The sequence below is a fragment of the Hyaena hyaena genome, unplaced genomic scaffold (genome assembly GCF_003009895.1).
Source record: "Hyaena hyaena isolate Hyena2069 unplaced genomic scaffold, ASM300989v1 scaffold_768, whole genome shotgun sequence".
NCBI classification, from domain to species: domain Eukaryota; kingdom Metazoa; phylum Chordata; class Mammalia; order Carnivora; family Hyaenidae; genus Hyaena; species Hyaena hyaena.
In genome coordinates this window covers 840,610-856,651 of record NW_024081403.1, presented here as the reverse complement: position 1 = coordinate 856,651, position 16,042 = coordinate 840,610, and the positions used below count along the sequence as shown (strand labels likewise).

The 16,042-nt window shown below is 39.4% G+C and overlaps 1 protein-coding gene across 4 annotated transcripts in view; it reads right to left on the bottom strand.

The window, feature by feature from the left end:
* Window positions 1-16,042, bottom strand: part of LOC120221321 (regulator of G protein signaling 7 binding protein) — a 101,342-nt gene that overhangs the window by 40,156 nt on the left and 45,144 nt on the right. For 2 of the 4 annotated variants that reach the window (XM_039218646.1, XM_039218650.1), the window contains exon 3: window positions 767-897. In XM_039218646.1, coding sequence (XP_039074577.1) covers window positions 767-897 — 131 coding nt within the window. Of the gene's footprint in view, window positions 1-766; window positions 898-2,214; window positions 2,310-2,380; window positions 2,430-16,042 lie in introns of those variants that run through there. The other 2 variants (XM_039218648.1, XM_039218649.1) reach the window with 2 other exon arrangements.

Here is a 16,042-nt window from a genome sequence, read left to right as displayed (position 1 = left end):
ACAGTGATTGGTTCAGGTATAGACCCATGGTCCAACCTGATGCAATCAGAATGAAGCTCAGGACATTTTCTAGTCTGTAGTGGGGGGACAGTCTCTTTATGGATATTTTCATATGCAGATGTGATGGCTAGAACTGTTGGAATCAGTTCGCTGATGTGGGAGAAAGCAGTGTGAGGGTAAAGCCAACACCCAGGGGATTGCAGAGGGGATCATCCAGAATGTGAGTCAAAAGTCTGATCAAACCACACTAAAGTCATGGGCACCTCTGGAAGTTCCAGTCCTTTTAGCCAATGTATTCTTTATAATTTAAGTCAAGGAATGAGATTTTTCTGTTATCCGTATGCCTCCCTATTGTTGGTTGATTTCCCCCTATTTTTGAATCTTTGAGACATAATATATAATTTGTCTTCTTGCAGCCAAATTCATTTAGGGAGATAGCAGCAGTCTTGGATGGCATTTACCCCTAGTAAGATTGTTACATATTTTTACTCCCCACGCTGATTGTAACCGAAGTCATGTTCACAAGTGGTAAAATGATACATTTGAGAACAGTTTCTACCACAATTTCTGTTCAAGATGATCAGTGTTCTTATGTGCTTAGTATTGGTATAGACTTCTTTGATTAATTTATCTCAAACATCCCCTGAAAATTTACATCCATTCTAATTGTGTGTAGATAGACATAGGGTACATAGGGGCCTTCAGGAAAGATTAGCTTTTGTTTCACATTCCTCAGTGTTTATGCCAGTACACTAAATGCAGATACCTTTTCGATGAAACTGAAGAGACCCCAGCAGACATATGGATTTGAGCATCTCTGTTGTGTACATTTCTAAGCAACACTGCAGCTGGATATAAAGCCGACAGATTTCTGGATGGATCTCACCATCTTCCGGGCTGTAACAGAATGAAGGAGAAAAGCTGTGAGCATTTCTCAAGATTTCACTCATCAGCCATTTGTCTCAGCTCCGAGGGGTGGGGGGCTGCTCAATAAAGATTCCTTAGAGCCTTGAGTCTAAAATATAGGACTTCCTGCTTTCAAAGCAATGACCAATGTCACAGTTCTTACATAAGCGTCTTTCTGACTAACAGCTCTTAATTTTTTTTTTTCCCCCTTCAGCAGCAGATTTCTGCTGGGAGCTTAAAATCATAAATGTTTTAAGTAATTGAAAATATCAGACATTTTCGATTTAACTGTTGAAACAGATTTCCAAAATATATTTAAATCATAAGGCTCTCCTACCCTGCAAGAAGAGATTAAAAACTCTTATTTTTAGAGAAACTAACGAAGAGCTTTTCAATTGCCAATTATGAGAGCTCTTTAATATTAAGACCCTAGAATAATATGGTTAGAGAGCCAAGATATCAGTTATTTTTATCAAGGTCTTTTGTCTCAGTCTGAAGGATATTCCTTTATTATTTGCTCTGGCTAATTTACAAAAGGCCAATGATTTTAGTGAAAACACAAACATTTTATGAGAAGTAATACAATTCTAATATATGCTTAACAATCTAAAGCAAAATAATTACTGAACTTAATGTTCTAAAATTTATTCTAAAGTCCTTGAACCTTTCTCTATTGCCTATGATAAAATGTATAAATGGGAATATGATAAAAACATGGAGGCATCACTTTTATTTTTTTATTTGTGGAGCAGTACCTTGTCAGGAAAACCCTTTATATGCTGTTACAATAGCATGTGTTGAATAAAGCAATCTGCATAAAAGGGATAAAGTTTAGAGGTACATTAGAAATGGAAGAAGCCTAGAAGTGAGCTCTGTCACATGTCCTAATGTGTCGTCTTTGTCCTCGTTCATTTAAAACGCAACGAAATTTGATTAAACGATGCAGCATTTGGATGTGATTCCTTTATAAAGTGGTCACTGGCAAAATGTTAGGGACAATTATCAGAAAAAGAATGATGGCTTGATTTTTATTTAAGCTCTGAACTCACAGTAAAAAGAATTTGTATTTACACAGCAGTTTACAATGATAATAGGTTTTCATTTTCAGCACTTATTTAGCAGACGAACCAGTGTTTATCGAACTATATGGCTTATGTAACATGGGAAAATGCACAAGTTTTTGCCTCAGTAGCACTGAAGCCTGCGAAGTTATTCTGTCTTTTCTATGCCACAGCAAAGTGCCTCAGAAGAGCTCACATGCAAAACTTGGCTTTCTCCAGAAAATAAAGGACTATGCTAGTTTCTCACGCGTGGCTCAGCGGTCCAGCCCCAGGCCAGTTTGGAAACAAATGTATCTTTTGCTGAAGTCCCGATTTTCTTCCCGGGGAGGCTTCCACCCTCAAGCTGCCCTGGGCTACTTGGTGTTCTCCCTCCCAGCCGCCCCACCCCCCACCACACAGACACCATGTCTCACTTCATATCATCTTCAGCCTTTCAGAATATCGCTCGCTGTGTTCCGTCCCTTCATGGTTCTAGATTCTGGAGGAATAATGGGCATTAATGGTTCATACAGGAAAAAGTGATTCTGGTATATTACCCGCTCCTACGTTGATTTTGATAGAAAAACCTGAAGATAGTGTCTATCCCTATGGCAGCCTGGAGGAAAACTACGTTTCGGCAGGCAGGTCTTTTCTGTGCTGCTTCATCACCCCAAAATAGCTGCCTATTTTCACCTGTGTATATAACATTGGCCCTGGTGGCACAGACGCAGATTTTTTAAAAGAGGAACTTATAATAAATCTGTAGTATATATTGCACATTTGATGTGTGGGACAATTAGTCATGGTAATATCGTTTCAAGCCATGGAGTATCCTTACTTTCAGAAGTACAAAACATGTGCCTAGTAGTTAGTTCTAAAAATATGCAAACTCATATATAGGTGACATTTGATGTAATTTAAACAAATGATTACCATATTAACATATCTTAAGAACCAGTATGTTTTATTATCTTACAGTGAGATAATGAGTAAGAAAGTAGTATATTTAGTGCTCCTGAAAAAGGCAAGTCAAGACAGAGATTAAAATGCCTAAATCATAACATTCCCTCAGGTGCCATCTCGCTAAAGCCTCTGTAACCAAGGGGGATTCTCGAAACTGTGGAACCACTTTGCCCATCCTAGATGGTACAGAGAGGAACTGAATGGGCACCACTGGAAATACAATGTGGCTAACAATGATTAACTGCTGCTCAGGTGGCATTATAAATCTTCTGGTTCAAAAATTCATACATCTACTTGCAGAATATCCTTTCACATCTTGGAAAATTGGTCAAAGAAAGAAAAGAACTAGTTAAACAGCAGTGGAAAAGTTACTATATTGCTTACGTTAGTGTTTAATGAGATGACTTGACCCGTTCCATTAGTTTCAGGATTTGTACAGTTTGTTTCTCCCGCTTCAGGGCTCTAAGCTGCAATATTGCTGCTGATTACTAAAAGTTCATTAAAGACAAAATGTCACACGAGTTATAATATGTCTAATGCTGTAAGCAGGGGACTGAAATACACTTTGATAAGCATTAAGATCACGTAGGTTATTTTCATGATAAATGAGCAATGAAGTTAGAACAGAGTGAATGCAGGAAAAGCCAAGAAAGCAGCTATGTAAAAGCTTGAAACTTTCAAAGGATAAATTAGAAGGCTTAAGGAAGAATTTAAGACAGAATTGGGCCTATGACTTCCTCCAGCAATTGGAAGCAACTTAACTTGGAGGTAACTTTACCACATATTATTACTTAAGCTTAGTTTAAATGGATTCAAGTTTAAGTCTAAGAGAGTTTATTAATATCAAGTTTAAGTCTAAGAGAGTCACCCCTGTGGTGGTGCCTATTTAATTTAGTCAAAGACACATTACAGGTCGTGACTAGGTTGTGCTTATTTATTTATTTTTCTTTTAAACAATTTTTAAAAAATGTTTATTGTTTTTGAGAGACAGAGATAGAGCATGAGTGGGGGAGGGGCTGAGAGGCAGGGAGACAGAATCAGAACCAGGCTCTAGGCTCTCAGCTGTCAGCACAGAGATTTGGGATTTGAGCTCAGGAGCTGTGAGATCATGACCTGAGCTGATGTTAGATGCTTAACTGACTGAGCCACCCAGGCACTCCTCTTTTTCTATTGAGCATAAGTCAAGAGCTATTCTGATCATTTTGATTAATTTAAATGTCTTAGTTTTAGTGGGAAAACATTCTAAAAATTAAATTCAATGATATTCAGTCACTTGGAGCTCAGGTTGAAGGCAAAAACATTTAAAATAACTTGTCAAATAGTGAATCTTTCAATCAATCCTGAAGGACAAGAATCAAGATTTAATGTCTTAACCGAATGACTTAACAGGTATAGTTAAGCCTCGACTGGTATAGTAATAGAGTGATTTAGATCTAGAGATTGCCTAAGATGCCCCTTGATAATGGAAGTGTAGATATACTTTTTGAATATTCTTATTTGGTAATTCAAAAAGTAATATGATAAACACCCACCAGAATGGCTAAAATTAGAAAAGACTAAAGATGGCAAATGTTGCTGATGATGTAAAGCAACAGAGACTCTCCATACATTGTTGATGTGAGTTAAAACAGTACAATTGCTTCGAAAAGGGTTAAGGAAGTTTCTTATGAAACTAAACATACACCTACTTGTGACCTGGCAATCCATCTCTAGGTATTTAACAAAAGAAAGGAAAACGTATTCACAAAAAGAGCTCTATAAGACTGTTCATAGTAATTTTATTTAGAATGCCTAAAAACTGCAAATAGCCCAGGTGTCTGCCAAGACGACAGTGGAAAAAGAAACTAATATATTCTTACAATAGAGAAATGCTCAACGATTCAAAGGAGTAAACTCTTGATACACAAAACAACACGAATGAATCACAAACATATGATCTTGAGTGAGAAAATCCTTACACAAAAGAGTAAATACTGTATGATTTCGTTTATTTGAAGTTCTAGAAGAGATAAAACTAATCGTCAGTGATCACTATTAGAATAATAGTGAGGAGGAAATTTGGGAAGGGGCCTAAAGAGAAGGAACTTTCCAGGGCGAGGATAATAGTCCATATCTAGACAGAGGTTTGAGTTACATGAATCTATATATTTGGCAAAACTTACTGAATGGTACACTTAAGATCTATATATTTGATTATATGCAAATTGTATTTAAAAAATAAGAGCTGTCAGCAATTATGATAATTAATGAGATGCTTGCCGAGCAATTTAGGTGTAAAATTTACTGATAGCTGCAGCTTCAGAAAAATAATACAGAAGGCTAGCTGGATAGAAGGGTGTCCAGACAGTTGATATGGGGCAAAACAAGTATAATAGAATGTTAATTGTAGAATCTAGGTGATCAGCATTTACTTGATGTCCAAGGATTTTTGGTTACCCAAATAATTACATGGTATAAACGGAACAAATCAACTGAGAAGCTTAACAACTAGTCAGGCCACATTCAAGAGGGGACACACTAGATTTTAGTTGTGGAATGCTCTGGCCCTGCATTGATCTGCTCTTTTATTGAGGTTGCCAGACTTCAGTGTTCTGTGCGCCTGCTACAGAGCTTTTCAAAACCCAGCAAAGTGTTTGTTGTTTCGAAAGTTTGTCCCACATGTAATGGTTTACAGATTTAGTTGAAGGCAGCAAGACATAAAAAAAAGGAGAATGGGTCTGGAGTCAAAACTCAGTTCTAAATATAGACTTCGCTGCTTAAAAGAGTAATCTCTGGAAAATCATGTTAACTTCTCTGAGACTCGGTTTCCTCTGTTGTGACATTTGGAGAACAATGATTTGTGATTAAAGTATCTCAAGGTTGTTGCAAGGATCAAATGAGATCATGTGTGAGAAACCAAGTAAAAACTGTGAAGGACTGTTCGAAGTTGGCTGCAATCCATCTTAACACATCAAAGTTGTGTTTACTTAGCTTTATGCTTGAGTGTGGTCTTTAGTTTCAAAAATTATCTGCTCTTCTATAACATTCTTTATTTGTTTACAGTTCCAAATATGGGCTTTGATTAAAAAAACATGCCATTAGGCTGAGAAAAACAGGTGTGACCCCATTGACAGCCCTGCAGCATTTCACAGACTTTGGTGAGGCCAAGAACACTTGGGATGTGTCCGCTCCGGGAGACAGAAACCAGAACTTCTGCTGCAGCAGATACAGCCAAGTGTCTCTTTTCAGAATCCATTCTGTTGTCGGCTATTAGGTGAAACAACAAGGCAAGATTCAGGAAGCCGAATGGCGTGTGGGAAGGAGATATCCTTTGCTTTATTTTTCAGAGCAAATAGCTAGGGAAGGAATGGATTCACTGACTTGACCAAAGGACCAAAGGTCTGTCAATACCCCTCCCTCCACCCCCCACAGCGATTTCCTCTCAGATGGATGTCACTCACAATTGTGTACCCCAGTTTTGTATCAAATGCGGGACAGCTTCAGAGTCCTGCCTTCATATATCTTCTGTGAAGGAGACATCTCAGTGTGGCTTCATAGTTTAAGTATTCAATGGATAATTATAGGGCAGAGAAGGCACAAATGTGTGTGTGTGTGTGTGTGTGTGTGTGTGTGTGTCCTAGTTATTATTTTAGGTTTCAAATTCTTTTTATTATTTTTAATGGTTATTATTATCTATTTTTGAGAGAGAGGGAGTGAGAGAGAGCATGAGTGGCATAGGGACAGAGACTGAGGGAGACACGGAATCTGAAGCAGACTCCAGGCTCTGAGCTGTCAGCACAGAGCCTGACATAGGGCTTCAACCCACAAACTGTGAAGATCATGACCTGAGCTGAAGCTGGGTACTTAACTGACTGAGCCACCCAAGCGCCCCATAGGTTTCAAATTCTTAAACGTAATTACAGGCTCTAGCCAAGTTCAAAAACAGAAAATTGATGCTAGATACCTACTAAATGACTGTACTCTTTTAAAAAAATGCTTTTAATTTTATTTTTGAGAGACAGAGAGTGTGAGTGGGGGAGGAGCAGAGTGAGAGAGAGAGAGAGAGAGAAAGTGAGAGAGAGATTTCTGAAGCAGGCTCCAGGCTCTGAGCTGTCAGCAAAGAGCCTGATGTGGGGCTCAAACTCACGAACCATGTGATCATAACCTGAGTCAAAGTCAGACACTTAACCGACTAAGCCACCCAGGTGCCCCATGACTATACTCTTTTGTACCAAAATAAGCACTTGCAATTGCTTCTTGGCCTTTTGGCTAAGATCTAGTGCAAAATAATCAGTGCAATAAAAAGAGAAGCCCAGTTAATCAGGAGAACAGAAACAAGACATGTTTTCAAGATATCTATCTATATATATGTAATAGTTGGCTCTCCCTATAGTCTCCATTTTTCTCATCATCTTTCTTTAGTGAGTTTTCATGAAACTTGTGTTTTCGGTGGCAACCTCTTTATATTTTCTTCACAGAGGGTCATACCAAGTTTGATTCCTCCAGGAACCTTTGCAGTAGTAATTGCAGTAACTCCCCTACCACGCCAGCATGTCATTGCATGGGAACATGTGGTTCCGTGACTTCGTCATCCCTGAACAAGAGCTAGGATCAGACTCTGCCCTGAAACTGTTCAGGTTCAGTCAGAAATGAAACTTGACTTTTAACAATGGAGTGAAACCAGAAACACACCCGAATTATCTGTGGGTGGCTTCTTCAGGTACTTTTATGGAAAGCATCGGGGCCCAGAGGGGCCAGCACCTTTCACGGTTTAGGGCCATATTCTGGTCTTCATCTCCCTTTGACCATTGGTTTGCCCTCTGGCCCAACCTCTGACATTTCCCCTTGCAGCAAAAGGGAGCTCGGGTTAAATAATGGGTAGCCTACTGAGGCACCTTATTCATTTTTTTCCATTTAAAGAGTAAAAACTATATTTAAACACTTAAAAAAAAACAACAGCCATCAGTTTCCTCACATGATGACACTGATAACGAAGACTAAAAATATGACTATTGAATTATAAATCACCTTTTATTAATTTTAAATGTTACTGTTTAAGGCATTACGGGGTGGGGGTTGGGAAGAGGTGGTGACTTTTGTGGAGATTCTGAAAGGACTTTGTGGGCATTTCTTGGACCATTAGAGGTTGAAGGAGTTAATGGGGTGCATATTATGATTTCCTTTGCTTGATACTTGAGACTCATGTTTACTGATGCAGGGAAGGCTAACATTTATAAAGCAATATTTCTTCACTCTCCAAAATGAAATATCTTTCTTTTTCTGTCTTGGCCTGCTTACCCACCCTTTTTCATTTCTGGCTTGAGAATCCCTTGGAATTTCCATTTTTTTCCCTCTCTGATTCTTTCAATGTTTATCTCTTTATGGTCTCTGGTTGGGAGTCACGGCATTTGCAAACAGCTCCTTAGGTCCTGGTCTACCAGGTCTTATGATTCTCTTTTTGTTATTTAATGGGTTTTTTGGGGGTATTGTTCTTTTTTTTTCTGAGAGAGAGAGAGAGAGAGAGAGAGAGAGAGAGAGAGAGAGAGCAGGCACAGGGGAGGGGCAGAGAGAGAGAGAGGGAGGGAGAGAGAGAATCTTAAGGAGTTTCCATGCCCAGCTTTTAGCCTGAAGCAGGGCTTGATCTCATGACCCTGAGATCATGACTTGAGGCAAAATCAAGGGTCAGATGCTTAAATGATTGAGCCACCCAGGTGCCCCAGGTCTTGTGATTCTTATACTAGCAAAGAGAGAACTGTGGCTATTAAGAGTCTGAGTCCTGGATTCCTGAATCTCTGTTGGGATGGCAATCAGCACCATGGACATAGTTCCAACATAGCCACATAGCCCTATCCCAGTGTCTATAGCAGGGATCAGTTTATTTGTTATATATATATATATATATATATGTGTGTGTGTGTGTGTGTGTGTGTGTGTATTGTATTTTTACATTGTAATTGGAAAATATTTTCTGCATCAAAAATCAAGATTTTTATCCTCTGATGTTTACTGTTTTCACCTGATACCAATGATCTTCAAAGGTCAATTACCATGTGTTACACTGGAAAGAATTCAGCTCATTAATTTTCATTATATTCAAACTCTGGGTCATTAATTGCAGCTTGCAGTTAATTCCTGCTTTTATCTGCTGGAATTTTAGGGCTCAGGAGATTAAACTGTTGGTTTATCTAAATGGTATTTAACCCTTCATTCTTAATCATGTCATTAGTTTATGTGATGTCATATTTCTCTTTAGCTAAAGCCATAGTCTTCATCGATATTGCCAAAATAATAACACAATTTTAAAATAACTTCCAATAACTGGGCTGACCAAGTGTAACTGCTGAAGTTAATCCAAAAGAGCATTTTTGATAAAAAAAAAAAATCTTCTGAAATATCACAAGGTGGTGATCAATTCTTGCAGAATGATGACATATCAGTTGTATAGTTATAGAGTAACAGTCAAATCCATTGTCGTTGGTGCCAATGGCTTCCTCTTACATGTAAGAAGCTGTTTATCTAGAGCGAGGGTCTGAAGGGTGACAAAAGGCCATGAGAATCCAATATGGCCCACAAGAGGCCTGAGATTATTTTTTTTTTTTTAGCCTTATAAAAGGACTAAGTCAGGAAGGCTCTTTGGAGAGGGTTTAGGCAGACGGTAGAAAGTTGGCATCTAAGGCATCCGTTTATCATATTAATAACAAGAGCATTCTGCTCTGTGCTAGCAATTTGGATTCGCTCTCTAGTTCATTCCCTTGTTTACAGGAAGGATTTTGAGAAGTGTTAGGACTTTTTTTTTAAGCATTGGGCAGTTTACTTTTTCAGCTTCAGACTCCTACCCAACACTAGGGGTTCTTTAAATATTATATCTAAGAGAATTCTGTGGGGTTATTCTGTTTTTCTATTGGCATGCAATGATAATTTGTGTTTTTTTGCATAGCTCTCAAAAAAGCCACTTCATGTCAATATGGCAACATGCATTTCTAGATAGATGTAACAGCTACTTTCTACAAAAACAGGCAAACGCTTTATGCAAACAGGAGAGACCAGTATCAGTATAAATGTAAAATATCATTTTTCCACTTCAAAATTTATCTTATTTATCTCTGTAACTTCCAACACTTGACAGATTGTCTGATATCTAGCAGGTTCTCAATTATACAGTTCCCCAAAGTGGCTTTGAACACTAGTGCCTCTCTGATGTAAGGAGTCAGAAGGCTGGGGTAACGGTGCTGGTGCAGCCTTCGTCATTAGAGATCAGTTTCTGAATAGTTTCTTTCTTTGCCGTCCTTGTTTTTCTCTTTAAGCGTTTTTATGAAAGTAATACATGTTAGCAGACATTTTATGCAGATAAGAAAAAAGAGGAAAAGATGGCTTAAACCAATGCCAGAGGTATTCATTATGATCATTTTGGTCTATTTCCTTCCAGACTGATATCCTCAGGAGCAAGAAGTTTTATCCATTGTTGCAGGTTTCCAAGCCCCTAGCATAGTGCCTGGTTCACTGAGGGCTCTCAGTTCATGTGTTTTGAAATGAATCAAAGTGAACGTTTAAGACCGACCCAATGTTTGAGTCCATGTGACAGACCTAGTGGTCTCGGAGGGGCAAGACTAGTAAATTCGGAGTGTTCAAGTCAGTGAAGCAAAGCAGTGGTGATGTGAGCCCAGGAGGAAGGGATCCACTTTGCTGCCATAATTCATGTTCTCTCAAAGAAGGGAAAAAAGATGAACATAAAAGCCCCTTTCCATCCTCCACATGAAGCCATAAGTGGGTTGGGGTTTATGTCTTGATTTCATTACTGATAACTGTATGAACTTGGGCAATGTCTCAAATTCTTACTGCCTAAAACACTGAATAAGGACAGTAATACCTACTTCATACATTATTGAAAATATTGAAGTCAAGTCACATATGGGAATGATGTGATTGTAACAGGCACAAATGAATGGGCAAAGTATTCCAGGAAGGCACTTTTGCACATTATGCCTAGACATCCTCACACCTTTATTACAGGCTTTCTTCTTACTTAATTATTAATTAAATAATATTTATTGATTTCCCATTATTCACAATGGGTGAATCGGGGTGGGGGGAAGAGGAAAGTGCTGTATTACTTTTTCTGGAGTCCTTTTTTTCAGAGTTCGTAGAAACTTCCGTTATTATCCTAGGGTGTTTTTATTTGATAATAGCATCCTATAAAGTCTCCTCTGAGACAAATTAATTTTTCTAAACACTGATAGAAAACTTGTAGTCTTTAATTCCTTCCTTGATGTGGTATCATTTTACTGCCATCCAGTTTTCAACTAAATGGCTCCGGTGTGGAGATCTGCATATAATTTTCCCCTTCTTTCTTAATGATGAAGTATCATGTTCCATTAGGTGAGATGGAATGAAAGAACTCTGCCCCTCTGCCAGTAGTCATAGCTCAAGAACAAAAATAGCTCTTCCAGGTAGACAGACATATGGGCAGGAGGAGATAGTGATTAACAAATGTTTAGGTCCATCTCTTCAATAAAGGCATTGCTTTTGATTTCCAGAAGAACATAGATTATGTAAGATCATTGGCCTCAGCGAAGAAAAAAAGAGTGTGTGAGCTTCATTCAGAAAGGGCTTGAGGGCAAGAAATACGCTTTTGTGAATTTTTGGTATTTGATTGAGCATTAGCGACATACCATAACTAACTTTTCCTGGGAGTTTACTATGTGCCAGATACCATGCTAAACACCTACATCTCACTTAATTCTCTCAGTAAGTTTATAAAGTACTTACTACCCTTATCCTTGATTTACAGGTTAAAGGAAATGAGGCTTAGCAGAGGTTAGGGGACTTCCTCGAGGTCACACCAATAGTAAGTACAGTGGTAAGACTCAAACCTGTATTTATGCTTTTAAGTTGCTATGTAATTTTACTGGAACGCAGTGCTCAGGAACTGAACTGTATTATAGGTTTGTTTATTCTTTCATGCACAGTATGGAGAGCAAACTTTATGCAAACATTATGCTAGGAATGGAATAACCATTTTTTTTCTTTTCCTTTGTTGAGCTAAATTATGGTGGCTTGAAAGTCAACCCTATTCCTAGTTCCTCCATTTTTTTTTTCCATTTATAACAAGTGCACCATGGTATTTTCTGGGTAGCTTGGGAACACATAAGACAAAAGGAGCATGAGTGTGTAACACAGGAGGCACACCAGGCTCGTGCAAGCTGGTATTTGTGGGGAAGTGAGGAAAACTTCCAAGGAGAACAGAGTGCCCCCCAGACCTCAGGGACTCCTCCATGTAAGCAGAGCAATGGGAGTGGGAAAAGGGCATGGCAAGGATTGGACATAGGAACCCCTTTCTAGCTCTTTGTAACTTTTCTGCATACACATTTGATGAATGTGCTGAGGGGGACGTGGGAAGGCACCATTGATGCTCTTCATGGGCCATTTTTCTCTCTTTTGTTTAAGGAGAGGCAAAAAGAATCCAGGATGCAACAGAGAGGTCTCTTTTTATCACTTTACTGGGAATGTGAGAATTCTCCATACAACAGTAGAAATGAACACTATAAATTATTTGCAAAGCATTTTAGAACCAAGGAGATAAATGTATGAACACGAATGCACGTCATTATTGCTGGCTAATAGCTCAGTTGGTGTTAAAGCATAAGCATTTTTTAATATACATTTTTTATGTTTTATTTATTTCTAAGAGAGAGAAAGAGCATGAGCAGAGGAAGGTCAGAGAGAGAGACACAAACACAGAATCTAAAGCAGGCTCCAGGCTCTGAGCTAGCTGTTAGCACAGAGCCTGATGTGGGGCTCAAACCCACGGACTGTGAGATCATGGCCTGAGCCGAAGTTGGACGCTCAACCGACTGAGCCACCCAGGCGCCCCAAAGCATAAGCATTTTTAAGTGTTATACAAGTAGTCTTCAAACTTTGTATATCATGCATCCGTATCATTCACACAATTAAACATGAACTCCTAGTACACGACATGCATGTGTTGATAAGTTATACAAACACAATAATGCATATTAGGTATATAAAATACACAAAAGTAGACATTAGAAATGGAGACTATGAAGTACAAAGTTACAATATTTCCTTTCAGATCATCTTGCACACGTCACTTTGAAGTCCACGGGCTTCAGTAGGAGGCTCTCAAACTTTAATGAGCATCAGAATCACCTGAAAGGCCTGTTAAACCACAGAACCCTGGGCACTGTCCCTCACGTTTCCAGTTCAGTGAGTCTGGTCTAGGGTCTGGTTATTTGATTTCTATTAAGTTCCCGGCTGATGCAGGAACCACACTTTGTGAAGCAACGGGGTAGCTTATTACAGCCATACCCTTTAGGAAAGGCATCCAGCGGGGCGCCTGGGTGGCTTAGTTGGTTAAGCGTCCGACTTTCACTTAGGTCATGATCTCGCGGTTCGTGGGTTCGAGCCCCACGTCGGGCTCTGTGCTGACTGCCAGCTCAGAGCCTGGAGCCTGTTTCAGTCTGTGACTCCCTCTCTCTCTGACCCTCCCCTGCTCACGCTGTCTCTCTCTATCTCTCCTAGAAATAAATAAAACATTAAAAAAAAATTAAAAAATAAATGAATAAAAAAAAAAAAGGAAAGGCATCCAGCCTCCAAAGGAAAGAACTAATAATGCCCGTATGCCAGTGGTAAGGCTGATATTTAAAGCAGATGACCCTATGAGTGCCCCTAAATCACAACACACAGCAGCAAATCTAACTCTGTTTTGCAAAAGAGTAGCTTCAGGAAACATCCCAGTACATTCCAGGCGCATGGAAAGAAAAAGGTTTTCAGATAACATTCAGGATGCACGTTACGGAAATCTTAGTAAGTAGATCCAAACGCACACCTTAGCTCAAACTTCAGCAGATGCAAGACCATGGGAGGTTCTAGGAGCGCAGGGATACGGACTCCCGCATCACAAGCCCCCCTGGGAAGTCAGGGCTGTTCTTCTGAGAGGCCTCCTGAAGGGTGTGCATTCAAGTTGCAAATCCTATTTCGTTGGCCCTCCAGGTTTTACTGGGCCAGGCTTTTCCCCAATTTTGAAAACGTCTTGTTTTATAAATTTTACTCCATTGTGGCCTTCTTTCATTTCCTGTCCTGTAACTCCTGTCACAACACCGTTAGAATGAACTGACATCTTATTGCAGATCACAGGACATGCAGCAACACCCACTTTACAATTTAGTCTATGAGTTAACAAAGAGCCCCGCGTGGTGAGACCGCTGGCAAGTGGCACTGTTCCGGGCAAGGGCAAGGGCAAGAACAACAAACTGAGAGGCTCTCTGACTCCTGTTCTGAACAAGTCACTTGCAGGCGTGCTCATTTTGAAGCAAGTGGGAAAGGCAGAGAACGTACAAAGGCATATTCTAGCTCACGCTACTAAAATTCCAGAGATCCCGCACAGATACCCAGTATGCCTACAGCGCATGAAAATCGCTTGGAGGATGTGAGGCTGCAGCATCGTAGAGCCTGCAGTGCTCGGTGAGCAGACCGACAGCCCCGTCTGTCTTTGTGAGAGGTGAAAATCCTAGTGCCCTTTGGACCTGCTGTAAAAAGCACCTACATCAGGGATGGGAAACATTGTTTAGCAGAGCGAAACAGGGAAATTGGGAAAAATGATCTAGGCAGGAAATGAAAGGATAATATAAAAGAGCCTGGTTGACAGTAAACGAGGGAAAGGACCAGTTGGGGACAAATCTGCGTGGGTACCTGTGGGAACGTAATTGCATTTCACTAGCAGAAGGTTCCACATGCTGGATGCCAAAACTGCCATGAAACGGGCTAAGGGATACAGCCCATTTTTCCCAAGGACTGAAGCTGGGCAAAAATTAATTTCTGTTCAGTTTCTACACTACCATTTCTCTTTGTCTTGTTTCTGTTTTTGTTTCTAAACAGTGCAGTTTCACTTCTTTAAAGAATGTAATTTCTTTTCCAAGTTGAGTACTTAGACTACTGTGTGCTTAAGTTAACTTCCAAAACATGAATATGAGAGGTCTCCAAACAATATACGCAAATTCATTTCCTTCTACTTGAGTTATGGAAGGCAGTTTCCTTTGCAATTTAAACATGTAGTCTAATTAAAGATACAAATCTTGAAATGTTGTTTTTCTCTCTCTGCTCTATTCTTGCTTTTATGCACATGCATACATTCACACAGACACACACACAGACACACAAACACACACCCTTTTATTTAAGGTCAAGCACACAGTGTTCTACCAGAAAGGAATAAATGTCAAATAAAAATAATAGCAGGATAAAGAAAAATAATCAAGCCAAGAGGAAGACTTAGAAAACAAAGAATAAGAGCTTGTTCTTTTTTAAAAAAAAATTGTCACTATATCATAAACATTTCCCATTTTAAATAATTTCAACATGGTAATGTGGAGAAAAAAAACAAATAGGCAACTCACAGAAGAGGAAATATGAAAGGCTAATAAATACATGAAAAAACACTTGACCTAATTAGTAATCAGGAAAATGCAAATTTTAAAAATCAGCATCAGCAAGATATATAATTTCATTCCATTAGTTTAGAAAAATAGGTGTGGGCCGCCTGGGTGGCTCAGTTGGTTAAGTAGCAGACTTCAGCTCAGGTCATGATCTCACGGTTCGTGGGTTCGAACCCTGCGTCAGGCTCTGTGCTGCCGGCTAGCTCAGAGCCTGGAGCCTGTTTCAGATTCTGTGTCTCCCTCCCTCTTTCTGACCCTCCCCTGCTCACGCTGTCTCTCTCTCTCAGAAATAAATGAAAACATTAAAAAAAAAAAGAAAAGAAAAATAGGTCTGAAAATGCCAAGTATTTAAGAGGAGATTGGGTAATGTATCAGTCAAAAGATCAACTGATAAAAGCACTGGAGAACAACTTGAAATATCAAGTACTATGGAAGTTGTGCCTCTTTAAGAACTGCTACCACTCCTGTGTCTATCTTCTGGTCTCCAGTTCAATAGCGTTTCCTGTGCTGATGGAAATATTCTGTGCTGAACAGTATGATAACCCCTAGTTTAATGTGGCTATTGAGCACTTGAAATTGGCTAGTGTGACTAAGGAACTGCAGTTTTTTTTTGTTTGTTTGTTTAGTTTTTAACATTTATTTATTTCTGAGAGAGAGAGAGAGAGCACATGAGAAGGGGAGGGGCAGAGAAAAGGAGACACA